The 13,523-nt window shown below is 42.0% G+C and overlaps 1 protein-coding gene across 1 annotated transcript in view; it reads right to left on the bottom strand.

The window, feature by feature from the left end:
- Positions 1-13,118, bottom strand: part of LOC145411865 (protein turtle homolog B-like) — a 149,737-nt gene extending 136,619 nt beyond the window's left edge. Inside the window, exons 1-2 of the mRNA XM_080281824.1 lie at positions 13,031-13,118; positions 8,735-8,867 (exon numbers count right to left, since the gene is read on the bottom strand). Coding sequence (XP_080137950.1) covers positions 8,735-8,867; positions 13,031-13,118 — 221 coding nt within the window. The remainder of the gene's footprint in view (positions 1-8,734; positions 8,868-13,030) is intronic.
- Between the last annotated feature and the right edge of the window lie 405 nt (positions 13,119-13,523).

Here is a 13,523-nt window from a genome sequence, read left to right as displayed (position 1 = left end):
TAACAGCTGTGCTCACGCTCTGACATGCTCGTCTCTTCATGCGTAGCGTAAAACAGTTTCTTATGATAATGTGAGCTAGCTGATGGTCGCCGAACTATTTAACTTAACTCTTGGAGGACCTGAAGCTCTGTAGGGGTTGATGGAGGCAGTATCTAACTCTTCCAGCTAGAAAAAAATCTCTCAAGATTAATATTAAAATCGTCTAGCTGGCAATAATTAACAAAAAAATCGGACTGAAGGGATTACACAAAAGCTATTTTATAAGGATAGTTTTCATTCTTATTGCCCTCCTCAAAGACACATTTCACGTCATACGCAGGTATTTACGATATGTCGCCCAGCCACAACCGTCATACGCAGGCACAGTATTTGCGAAATGTTGCCCAGCCACAACTACACGGTAAGAGTTCCGTCGATAACATAACTTCTTACAGCACTCGTGAGAATGAACCACTCCAGGGACAACACGAAAATCGACATCTCAAGGCTGCAACCGCTTGAACCTCGTTACTGTATATTCTTGATGGATTTCAAGTTCCTCCCTATCGATTACTAGCGACTCGTGTTATTTCCCTCCAATATATCGTCCCGGTAAAAACACACACACACACACACACACACACACACACACACACACACACACACACACACACACACACACACACACACACACAATCATGGCACAACTCCCGATAATCAACGAGGGGGAGCAGAAAACATACTTGGCCGGGAATTTTGCGTGTGCACGAACTGACAAAATCCTGGTACTTGGTTTTGATGCAAGGGTATCCAAGGGTAGATATAGACTGAAAACTGGCTGTATGGGTGCAGCCGTATTTATGTACAGTTGGGCGCATTGATCCTGCAACAACCCTATTTACTTTTATTCTGACTGAGGATGATGCAGCTCTCCTCCCTCTCACTTTTGCTCACCTTCGTTTCCCCTGTCTCTCTCCCTCCCATATTCCCACAGCTTCTTTTCTCCCCTGTTCCTCCACCTCCGTTTTCTTTTTCTCTCTCTTTTCCTCTCTGTCTCTCCCTCTCATTTTGTTTTACATTTTCTCACTGTCCCTCCCTCTCCTATTCTATCTCCTTATTTTCGCTTGTCCCTTGTTGTGTGTCTGTAAAGGGTATCGTTAGTGAAGGTATGAATAAGGACAGGACCAGACAAAGCAAATTTAGCGTAAGGTAGGATGTCAAGTAGTATTAGTCAGGATAAGGAAGCTGAGAGTATGATAAGCGAGGATAAAGTAATCAGTATAATGTAGTAGAGAGGTGGTCTACAGTCCTACCGGGCCCAGGTTCAAATCCCGGCTGGGGCAGGGAACAGTTTAAGGATTTGAATTTCATTAAATTAGATGAAATTAAATTGGATCAGTAAGGTCCACCAGAAGACAAGCCAACATGTCATAAAAATACCCCCGCTAATACCAATACACCAGTCCTGTATGAGACAGCCCTAGCATATATTCAATATGGACGGTGGGTGTTAGCGCCGAAGTGATGACATGTAGAGGTGTATGGTATGTAGGAGGACTACTAGGCCTTGATAGCAGGCTGTGAAGCCTATGCCCAGAGTCGGACACATTAAAAAAAAAAAAGTATAGGTCGGGATAAGGTACTTTTGGATAGGATGCCTGAAGAGGTCAGAGTATGGTAGTCTTGGATAGGATGTTAGGATACGCAATCCATAATGATATACAATAAGATAAAGACGTCTATGGAATAGGAGGAAAGGCCGAGAAAAGCATGATTAGGCAAAGCACATTACAAGTGACGCTAAGGATACATGGCCACATAGTTACCATCAAATATACAGTCTTTACCATGCATAACTAAAGCTGCCTAACGCAATGGATCCAGTTATTACGTTATCGTAATACAACAGCACGCCATAACTATCACCCATTCACCGAAACTCAAACGGTGCTCACGTAACAGCTATAAAACAACCACTATTATCATCATGTTATCGACCAGACTCGCTCCCACGGCAACCACCACCACAGCCACAACGACCACCACAACTACCACCATTCATCAAGGGGTCCCCCAACCCCCATAGCCGACACAATTGGCCTATAACTACCAACATTCTCGCCTCCTCTGCCTGCTCATTACACCAGCCATCATCACAACTACAACCACAACTACCACCATTCACCACCACTGCCATTCACCTGATTACTGCAGGCCCGATGAGTGTGTATGGCTGTACTGGTCGTGCTGTAGGGCTGGGTAATTGCGAGATTGTATGGAGAAAGGATGCTAGTGTGAAAAAAGGTGAGGGATAGCTGTGTTGATCGTGCCGTTGGGTTCGGTAATTGCGAGATTGTATGGAGAAAGGATGTTAGTATGAAAAAAGTGAGGGATGTACTTGGGCGGATATATATATATATATATATATATATATATATAAATAGAGAGAGAGAGAGAGAGAGAGAGAGAGAGAGAGAGAGAGAGAGAGAGAGAGAGAGAGAGAGAGAGAAACTTGCTGACAAGAAGGGGACAGAGAGAAGCAGAGAAATCAGGCTTGTGCTAGCGATAAAAAACACAGAGCCTACAGCACATCAACAAAAAATATAGACACAGGAAAGGCAGTAGAGAGCAAGAGATAGTGGGATGAGAGGCTAAAGGCTAGAGCACATGTAACAAATTTAACCTACCCTGCCCTGAGTTCCATGGAGGTGAGAGAAGCCAGACTAGAATAGGTTCCAGTGGGTGAGGGAGTGAGGAAGGCCAGTTAGAAAGAGAATCTAGAAAATGGGGGAATCGGAGGTTATTACTGAGTGCGTGTGAGAGACGAAAGTGAGGATGGGAAAACATTTAGCAGAAAAACGAATCGGACCGTTAACATAGCAAGCGGAATGTAATTCTGAAATAAAAAAAGGTTCAAAGAGCTATTATAGCTAATGGGAGAGAAGCTTGCAAGTGAAATTTAGGAGCAGAAAAAGGAAATGGAGTATTATTACAACTCCCATGGGTGCGAGACTAGCCATACGTAGCTCTTATGATTGTTAAAGGATCTTCGTCTCACAACATTTTCACTTACTCTCATACTCCCTTCAGTCTTTTTCTCGTCGCCCAAGTGTGGAAAATCTGAACTTTCGCTATTTGGGAGGACAATGTTCTACCCTTTGTTTAAAGACACTCCTCTACTTCCTTTCAGTTTGATAAGTATTCATTTGGTTTATTCTTCATTCCTCTAGACGAATTTATTCATCTTTGGGTAGACCTTTTTTTGCAGGGACAACGTCAACGATGGCTATATGTAACCCCTTTCATCTGATGACATATTAACGGGGTTATTGCAGATAATTTTATTCAGCTTCGGAAAGCCCCCTGTGTAGGAATGATTCGTGAGGGCCAAAGCTGCCCCAATAGATCAAAAAGTACCTCGCAACCAGAATAAACGTTGTCAGGATATACCATGAGTAACAAAGTATGCCATCGTTTTCATGGATTTAAAATCAGTCACACGCAACGAAAACCATAAAAATTAATGCCTTAAAACTCAGCTGACCCGTGTTCCATGGACAGCCTTGGAGAAGAAACATTAACCTAAGAGTTCAGTCGTGATCCGCAGCCAGTCTTAGAGCAGACACAAAAACTCTGAGCTTAGCCGTGTTTCCTTACCAGCTTTACATACAAAATTTCTTGAACTATGCCGTGTTCAGTGGTCAGCCTTAGAGCAGACACAAAAACTCTCAGTTCAGCCGTGTTCCCTGGCCAGCCTTAAAGCAGACGCAAAAACTCAGAGCTGTTCCGTGGCCAGCCTTGGAGCAGACACAAAAACAACAGTGACATCGTAAAGTCCATCCTCTGGCCAGGGATCGTAAACTTAGAGACAGGAATAAACTACCGGGGATGTAAACACTAGGACATCAGGCAACCTATCCACGCACCCGGCAAACACGCACTCGCACTAAGGCACACACACACACACACACACACACACACACACACACATGAACAGACATACTAACATCATCCTTCACAATTTTCCCCTAATACTGAGTGCTATCTCACATTTGGCAGGCGGCTCCGTGCGTATGTCTATGTGCACATGTATTTTTTAGTGGGAATGTGTGTGTGTGTGTGTGTGTGTGTGTGTGTGTGTGTGTGTGTATTCCTAGACCTGGCAGCGTGGAGTCGCTACTGTAAACTTGTGGAAAAATAAATAAACAAACAATGCCAGATAATATCGTGTGTGTGTGTGTGTGTGTGTGTGTGTGTGTGTGTGTGTGTGTGTGTGTGTGCGCGCGTTCGCACGCGCGGGCGCGCTTCAAATCAGGTACATAAAAGACAGATCGGTAGTTGGTAGAGACTAACAGATAGAAAACAGAAATACTGATAAATTGATAAACATACAAGCAGGTACACGGTGGATAATAGATATGAAACAGGATAGCAGGGGAAATATGGACGAGAAAGGAAGAAGGGATGGGCGGAGAATGGGGGTGTGAGAAGGCAGAGAGGGAGATTGGAAAGAGAGGGTGGAAATGGGTGCATAGAAGGGAAAAACGAGGAGTGAGAATGGGTGGGAAAAGGAGAAAGAAAGGGAGCAGGAATGGGCTGGGAGGGAGGGAAAGAGAGGGATGGGGTGGGGAGAGAAAAGGAGGAAGAGCGAACAGGGGAGTAGGACGGGTAGGAGATGGAAGAAGGGGGACGAGGGAATGAACGGAGAAAGCTGAGGAGGAGGAAGAATAAGGCGAAACAGAGGGGAGGGAGGGGGGAATTTAAGAGAGTGTGTGGAGAGTGGGAGGGAGAAGTGGAAAGTGGAGGGGGGGAAGTGGATGAAGTGGAGTGGGAGGGATAGCACGGGTACACTCTCACCCACCTCACACATTACCCTCACAATTTCTATTTTACAACACATCAGTTAGTGTTTTTACAGCCCATCATTTTTTATTTTTTATTTTTTTTCGCCAACGCATCTGTTTACATTTTACAGGCCATCAGGTTCTAATTTTTCCATATACTGTATATATATTTTTAAAACAACCAGGGGTACTCTATTTTATATTTTTTTTTACTATCTGCCCGGTGAAGCGTATTAATTATTTATTATTGCTACCTCCAGACGCTTTTATACAGCATTTTGAGGACTTTCGTGGTTTTATTAATTTATTACAGTACCCTCAAACAATTTTACATATCATTTAGGGACCTTTTGTAGCTTTCCTGGTCTGTTCTTGCTACTTCCACGATTTTATTCAGCATTTCAGAGGACCTCTTGTAGCAATGAAGAAAATTCGAAAACTGTCACCACAGACGTATAAAATCGTCTGAATTACCAAGAATAAAACAGAGAAGTACGTCATCAGAGGGAAAAGCTTCAGGCCTTCGACTTCTGGAGAATCGTCTGGTGTCAGCTTGAATAGGATTCTTTATGTGAGTGTAGTGTGGCGAACAGGTTAAATGAGAAAGCCTTTTGCCATCTGGCTGCTACGCTTTCTCTCAGTTAACAAAATCGTCTGGTTTTGAGGTAAATAAACCCATGGGATAAATGAAAGAGGTATTAATATGAACCCTCCGACTCCCTCGATTTCGTAGCTGAATAAAATCGTCTAGTGTTAGAATGAATATACTGAAACAAGCAACGGGTCAGAGGAGGAATCTTTTACACCTCTGTTTCTTAATTACTCCAACTCTTAACTCCTCAATTGCTGTAACAGTTTCTCTTAGCTGACAAAAATAATCTCGTAATGGCATGAATAAAAACTCTATGTACACCTATTATAGCAAAATTGCGAAGGGTAACTTTAAAATGCAAGATAACTGTTGCTGATGTTATTGCGAAACCAGAGCTGGTATTTTCACGAGTAAACAACAATACGGCTTGTGCCGGAGACATGTTGGAATACCGGTCTCTCTCTCTCTCTCTCTCTCTCTCTCTCTCTCTCTTTCGTTATCGTTGGTGGTATATATGGTACTGCATTAGAACTGTGTGTGTGTGTGTGTGTGTGTGTGTGTGTGTGTGTGTGTGTGTGTGTGTGTGTGTGTGTGTGTGTGTGTGTGTGTGTGTGTGTGTGTGTGTGTGTGTGTGTGTGTGTGTGTGTATTTTCCAGCCCCATATTGTCCATCTGGAGAAGTCTCACCAAAATAGAAAAATGTTAGGAATTAACTTGTAATAACTGACGAGGTTAATGACCTCGGTACTATTAATGCGAAAAATTTCTCTCCAAAGCGGAAATATGCACAGGTTGAAATGTTTGACAAGTTCATGAATGGTGACCTGATTTGCCATTAACAGTTCATCAATAAGGCTTCATGACTGCCTGTTTTCCGGAATGGTTTAAAAATACCGTGTTTACGAGATGAAAGACGGTTTTTCAGTGTTCATCTCTATAAAGAGCGAAAGACAAATATAAACGGTTCAGAATTACGTAGAGTCAGAGTTATGGACATATGTTTGCCTTGTATTTCACAACTACTACCTCTCGCTTCCCTCTGCTGACTAACACTCCTAAATTGAAACAGGCTTCATTAGATTCCCTACCAAAAGATAACTCATATGCTGCGTCAAGAAGGAAAGTAACAGACATTTTATACGTGAGAAACTGGCGCAGTGAAAGAGTAAACGAACTTTCGGCCTAACTTAACGTACATCTCGTGTTTGCCCATAGGTGAGTCTCTTTGATATGATGCGCCAGGGAGGAAGGGACGGACATGCCCGGAGTCAGAGGTAGATTCAGTGGAAAAGTAGATGAAGTTTGATTCCTGACTATCTCGTGTGTGTGTGTGTGTGTGTGTGTGTGTGTGTGTGTGTGTGTGTGTGTGTGTGTGTGTGTGTGTGTGTGTGTGTGTGTGTGTGTGTGTGTGTGTGTGTGTGTGTGTGTGTGTGTGTGTGTGTGTGTGTGTGTGTGTGTGTGTGTACACCTCCAGGCTGACAACTGCACCTGGTAATCAGCCTAAAAGCGCCCCTCTCCCCACTCCGGCCCGACTCTGTGCTCATATTTTTAAAGCTGGAGTAATACACACAATGTCCGTCCTGGCAGCACAGCCATTTGCATACGGGCACAATATATTGGCCACCTACACTGCAAAAAAAAAAAAAAAAAAAAAAAAAAAGCAAGTATGCCTTTTTTCACTTTTGTGTTCCCGGCAAGCGGCTAAAGACACGCAGGTGCTCCCGTGTATAACATGACGGGTAAACAAACACGTGCATTAATGGAACTTTAAGCCGGTTTACTGTCGGATTATACGATCGTTGTGAGATTCTAGTAAGACAGGAGCAAAAAAAAAAAAAAAAATGCTATGGGGGAACTAGTTGCCTTTTCTTGGCATGTACTTCGTGAAAAACCTGGTAGGCAAACAAACACTTGCATTAATGAGACTTGAGGCTGGTTCAGTGTCGAATTTAATGATCGGTGCGAGATTCAAGCAACGCGAAAATATTAACAAAAAAGTATGGAGGAATTATGTGAGTTTATGGCAGGTACTTCGTGAAAAAAATTAACTAGGAAACTAATAACTGCATTACTAAAATTACAGTCTACTTATTGCCATATTCTGCGATCGGTGGGAGATTCTAGTAACAGAGGATTATAAACAATATTGAGAAAGTATGTGATTTTGTTTAGCCTGCAATTCCCCCAAAACGTGACAGGCAAACAAATAAAAGTATATCTAAAAAAGAAATTTCAGGCTTACTTACTGCCGTGTTTTACGATCGATGCGAGATTCTAGTAACATGGAAATATATACAATGACATGGAGACTACGTGCCTCTGTCTGCCATTATGCCTGAAAGTAACTCTATGCAGTCCCGTGCTGCACTGTTCGGTTCTACTACGTGACCAAGACTCACATTCTTGGTGCCTGAGTACGGTTTCTTTCTCTCGGCGATTTATTTTGCATATCGCGTGTCGACAGTCTCTCGGCGTTATCTATTGGATTCAAATATCAACACGGTTTGTATAGATGTCGAAACTGAGAATAATGCAAGAATAATAAGCTTAAATAAGGCTGGTAATGTGCTACAATACCTCCTAAGCTTATGAGAAAGGGACAGGTACCCATATTTTTTAATGTTTTTTTTCTTGCTATTTCCGGGTGATTTTATTCACCTCATGAGAAAACTTTCAAACTGGAGGGTTTATATTATAGTCAGGATGGTTTTCAAATTGTAAGGTTTACATAAAGCTTTCATGAACTCTTTCCCTACTGCAGGGCTCCACACAGGCGAGTCAGTATGTCAGGTGAGGCAAGAGTGAATAACAAAGATGTCATCACACTGAAGGGTAACTCATTCGCTCTCAGACTATGGGATATCCTCATTCCTCTATGATTTACAATGCATTATTATGAAATCTCAATCATTCCATAGAAATAAAGTACAATGACAGATCTTCGCGGGTAAAGTGACAATAATTCTCCCACATCTTCAACATATAAGAAATCCTTATCCTTCCCTATCTTCAATATATCATTATAAATCCTAATCCCTCCATTACTTCAAGATATCATTATAAATCCTAATCCCTCCATATCTTCAACGTATTATTACCAATAAAATCCTTTCATTCATCTTCACTATAATGGCTCATTCCCCAAGTTTCCAAGTGAAGGGAAATGCTGATACCTTTAGCTAATCACAACCAGTGTGCTCCTGTCATTCTCAGAGTCGGGCCATATTAATTACTTTTTTTTTAGTAATTATGGCCTTCTCTGCGGTTTCCAACTTGTTCGACTCTCTCTCTCTCTCCCCCCCCCCCTCTCTCTCTCTCACCTGTATATAGGAGTGCCGGTGGAGCCACGGTACCACAGAATGAGCACCACCCTGTCGTCCACATGCTTGGAGGTCACGTCGCAAGGGAGTCTCGCCCTCTCGTTCACCACCGCAACGGCTGACATGTGCACCGCTGTGGGAGAGAACAGATTACTGGTTAGGTTGAATCAGATTAGTATAGGTTGTGTTAGGGTGGATTAGATTGGGTTACGTTAGGTTATGCTGTCTGTAATACGTATAAAACAATTTATCCATTGTCAGTCGGCTTTAATCCCCTAATGGGTGGCTACAAACGAGTTGCCTCCATGTCATCCTATCCGCTGCCATATCAATGTCCCAGTCAGTCGCTCACCCTCCATCTTCTCCAGATGATCACTGGCAATATGGTTTAAACAGAATGTTTTCAAATTTATTTGGTGTTGGAGAGGGTCATCTTCACAAGGCAGCACCGATATAACCCGGCAGTTCCGCTGCCCTATTATACAAACGACCTTCACCTCCCTCCCTCCCTTCGAAAAGAGGATGGTGGACTACAGGAAAAGGACAACTTCGGCACCCAGTTCATTAGGGTCACTTCCAGAGGAGCCTGACGACAGATAACAATAACAACAATGATCTGCGTTTTATAAGATAGTGGAATTATAATCATACGCCCAACACAGAATATAAGCGAAAAAATATCTTCGTACTGGATGGGTTAAGAGGTAACAGGAAAAAGTCTGGGAGAAAGAAAAATGTGAGAGCTAAAATATGATGCTATAAGGATGACTGCCACTGTGGGTGAGTCGCGGGAGATGAGTTGATCTTATCAGTCTGTGGTGAGGCAGGCAAGAGAAGGAAGGAAGAAAGGCTGGAGGAAGTTTATTTAACAGGATGTGCGGCTTGAAAAGAAGGAAAGAAGGAAGGAAGAAAGGGAGAAACGCTAGAGAAAGCTTGAATTGCTGGCTGAAATGGTTAAAGCGAGAAAAAAATAATGGCTACAGAAACCAACAGAAAAATGGGAGAGAGGCAAGTAAACCTTCATATTTTAGTCTGTATGAGATGAAGAAATGTAAGGAAATGAGACTAGAGAAATTTCATATGTGCTGTACAGGCAGATGCTGTGTGTATCAACAATGAGAAAGTAATTAAAAAAAATAACAGTTTCAGCGCAGTTTAGGTCCTAATAAACAGTTCTTTCAAAAATATGTATAACTCATACCTTTGTACAAGTCAAAGTACTGTGATAAACAAAATAATATACAAATTTCTTTGGGAACATTTGCGTGCTTTACAGTGCGGCTCCAACATGGCAATTTGCGCTCGTGTTTCATCTCTGCCACACGAAATTGAGTTCCATCCATCTGCTCCCAACTCGACCGGTGTGGGTCAGCGTGGATCTGCCAATAAGCAAGATCCACAAACACACACACGGTAAAATTCTGTGTAAAGATTGACACAGTGATGTTACGTACGCACGAACACACAGCCACACAGGCTAATGTTCATACTGACATGGTCAACACTCGCTGACAATGACGCTGCCGGAAGCTGTGACGGGCTGCTGATTTTTTAAAATTATATATTTGGTCTGAAACTTTGTACTGCTTTGATGCGTAACAATAATTACACGACAAAGGATGGGTGCAGCAGTTTAACTTAACTGTTGATGTCACACCTTGTTTTCTTCTGCCGTAAGCAATAAGGGTAATGACAAGGGGCTGCAAAGGACGAAGCTAATGTTAGAGGAAGAGAATGAGTAATGAGAAAAAAATGAGCCAGAGAGGAGGAAACTGAGAAGAGTAATGATCGGGAGCGTTGAAGGACATGTATTTAAGATAAGATTAATTAGGGATATGACGGAATCAGTCCTAGATGTGCTTTCCTCTTTCGTGAATAGAAAAATCTTTGTTTAAAATGTTTTTGTTGTATAATTTCAGGATTAATATATATTAGGTGACGTTGTAAGAAACTGGTAAACGTAGGACAAGACCAGTATTTCTTTTACCTTAACTGGCCCAGATTTTCTTTCTTCTGCAGCGTATGTCACGTAGCTCGGTGGCAGAAAAGGACAATATTATGGCCCTACATCCTTTTCATAGCACTCCTTTGTGGCTAGTGCTGTGTTCTTGTTTTAATTTCTTGCTAGAACTAAGTATTCAAGATAGAGAGGTGTAAATTTCAGGCCACGTTAGAGGAAAAGCAGTAAACAAAAGATGACTTCCCTGTCTTACCCTTGCTATCACCAGACGATTTTACTCAACTTAGGCCAAACTTCCCATAGAACGTTGTCAAGGTGGATAATTTTCATCAACGTATGTGTAAGAGGTCTTGCCTGGTCCCTTCACTCTAGTGGCATATCTGTCATTTTTAATCAGACTTCCACCAGGACACTGTATTTACTGGACCTCTCATGCTGTAGGCGTTGAAGCAAGGCATATCCAACCAAGCAAGTTATTAAAAAAAATCTTAAGGTGAATAAAATTGTCTGCATATAGCAAGAATAAGGTAAATATAAGTCATCTGCACACAGATTATAAATATAAACCATCCCTATAAAAACGTCTCGTGGTTTCTCCAAAAAAAAAAAAAAAATAAAAAAAAAAAAAAAAAACAGTGAAGCAGTGACGTGTCGAAAACATATAAACTTATTAGCAGGTAGTGAACCTAAACCTACATAAAAATCTTGTAGCAGCCAGAACAGAACAGAAAAGTGCACGTCTACATAGAAACATTTCGTAGTTGCTTGAATAATAAAAAAGATATAGCGAAGGAGCGAAGCGTCGAAAACATATCAATATTCCGATAGGTTACTGAACTTCAACATAGTATTATACAAGTTTTATAGTAGCCAGAACAGAACAGAAAAGCAACTGAAGCGTAACGTCAAATCAATGCTGAAGCGGGATCGATCTTGCCGGACTACACTCTTTTCATTCTAACTTGGCTTAAAACTGCCATCTCTCCATTTGGGACGCCGAGTTTTAAGAGTATATTAACACTGATATTTGATGCTTATCACGAAGCCGTGCTCTGGAAAGGATGTTGAGGTGTAGCACTGTCTTTCTCTGTCAATGAGCTGGGTGAAATAATCTACAAAAAGTCGATAATCGGGGCTATGAGGATAATAATGAGATTTGGAGAATGTGCTTGTTAATCTGCTAGTGTTAATAGGAACAGGGGAAGTATTCTAAGTGGCTTTGGAGATTACCTAACACCTCTTCCTTAGCGATTCATTCTGCACATTACACCTCATTATCCTCTTGTATGTTACTGATGCAAACTATGTTGATTTTAACGATAAACTTGTTGAAAAAGAGATAATGAGAGAAATTATTACAGATAAAATAGAAAAAGAGAAAATGTATTTACTTAACTTAAAAAAAGAAAATCTAAAGAGTCAGTGAGTAAGGTATAATGAGTGTGACGCAGGGGGAGGGTTAAGAGGCTTCCTAATGACTATTCCCTACCTCCCCCCTCCCTGTCTTCCTCCCTACCTCCCTCTCCTTCCTCCCTCACGCCTCCCTCCCTGTCTCGCGTCTTTTCCTCCCTCAAGCATCTCTCCTTCCGTCCCCTTCCTCTCACTCTCTTCTCTCCTTATCCTCCTACGTTTCCCCCCTTGAGCATTTTTCCTTATCGCCCACCCTTTCCTCCCTCTCCACTTCCCTCTTCTCCCTCACATCTCCTCCCTCACGCTGCTCTTCCTGTTGAACCAGCCCCTGCCATCCTCTTCTACCTCTCCACTATCTCTCTTTCACTTTCCTCACTCCCTTACCTCTTCCCCTCTGTCCCTCCCTCCCTTATCTTCCCCTCCTGCCTCTTGACCCCCTCCCTCTCAACGTTATCTTGCTCTTCTACACGCCTCTTCATTCTCTTTATCTTCCTCCTCTCCGTGTCTCACTTTTACCTATCTTCAGCAAACTATGCCTCCATGCCTCCCATTCACTTTGTTACTTTTGTATATATTTATCCTCTACATTTTGATCTACTTACTACCTCTGAAATTTAATCGGTCTCCTTTCATGCTTCTTCAGTCTCTTTCGTCATTCCCCTCACTACGTCTCTCATTGTCTCTATTTTCACTTTTGTATATTGATTTTCTCTAAATATCTTTCATCCTCTTTATTTATTCAACCTTGTACTGTCTAGTAATATACAGGTTAATAAAAGTCCTAATTAACCCTGCAGTTCAAGAAGTCACCCTCACGAAAAATTAAATAGCATTGTAGTAGCATGACTAAAACAGAAAATAATTAACCTCACTGTGGGCGTTGATTCAGTTACGTCGTGCGCTCTTTACCTTCTTTCACACCTCACACTCTTTGTCTTCGTCCTCTTGACCCCTCTTGACTTTAGCCGGCTCCTCTTTACTCCATTTCATTGCCTTTATGATCTTCCTCTCCATGTTACCCTCTTTTCTTTATCTTCATTGTCTTTATCATCTCCCTCTCTATGTTACTCCCTTTTCTTTATCATCATTCTCTATCGTCGCCCTCTCTGTTATCATTCTCTATCGTCTCCCTTCCTGTTACCTCTTTTTCTTTACCTCCATTCTCTATCACTTCCCTCTCTGCTACCTCTTTCCTTTATCTTCGTTATCTTTATCACCAACAGGCTACTCGGGCTGAAGGAATTAATACTGAACTATCTCGCTGGTGATATACGAGCTGTGTACCTTCGTAATTCACTCTTTTAACTTTAGTCTCCCCAAGCCTCCCAATCTTCTTTTACTTGCCTCTCTCCTCAGATCTTTACTTTTCTTTATCTTAGCCTCCTCCACGCCTCTCTCTCTCTCTCTCTCTCTCTCTCT

This window comes from Coenobita brevimanus, chromosome 91, assembly GCF_032717465.1.
Source record: "Coenobita brevimanus isolate Jiangsu-jjx chromosome 91, ASM3271746v2, whole genome shotgun sequence".
Classification (NCBI taxonomy): Eukaryota; Metazoa; Arthropoda; class Malacostraca; order Decapoda; family Coenobitidae; genus Coenobita; species Coenobita brevimanus.
Note: the sequence above shows the minus strand (reverse complement) of the source record. Positions and strands in the feature narration are given on the sequence as shown.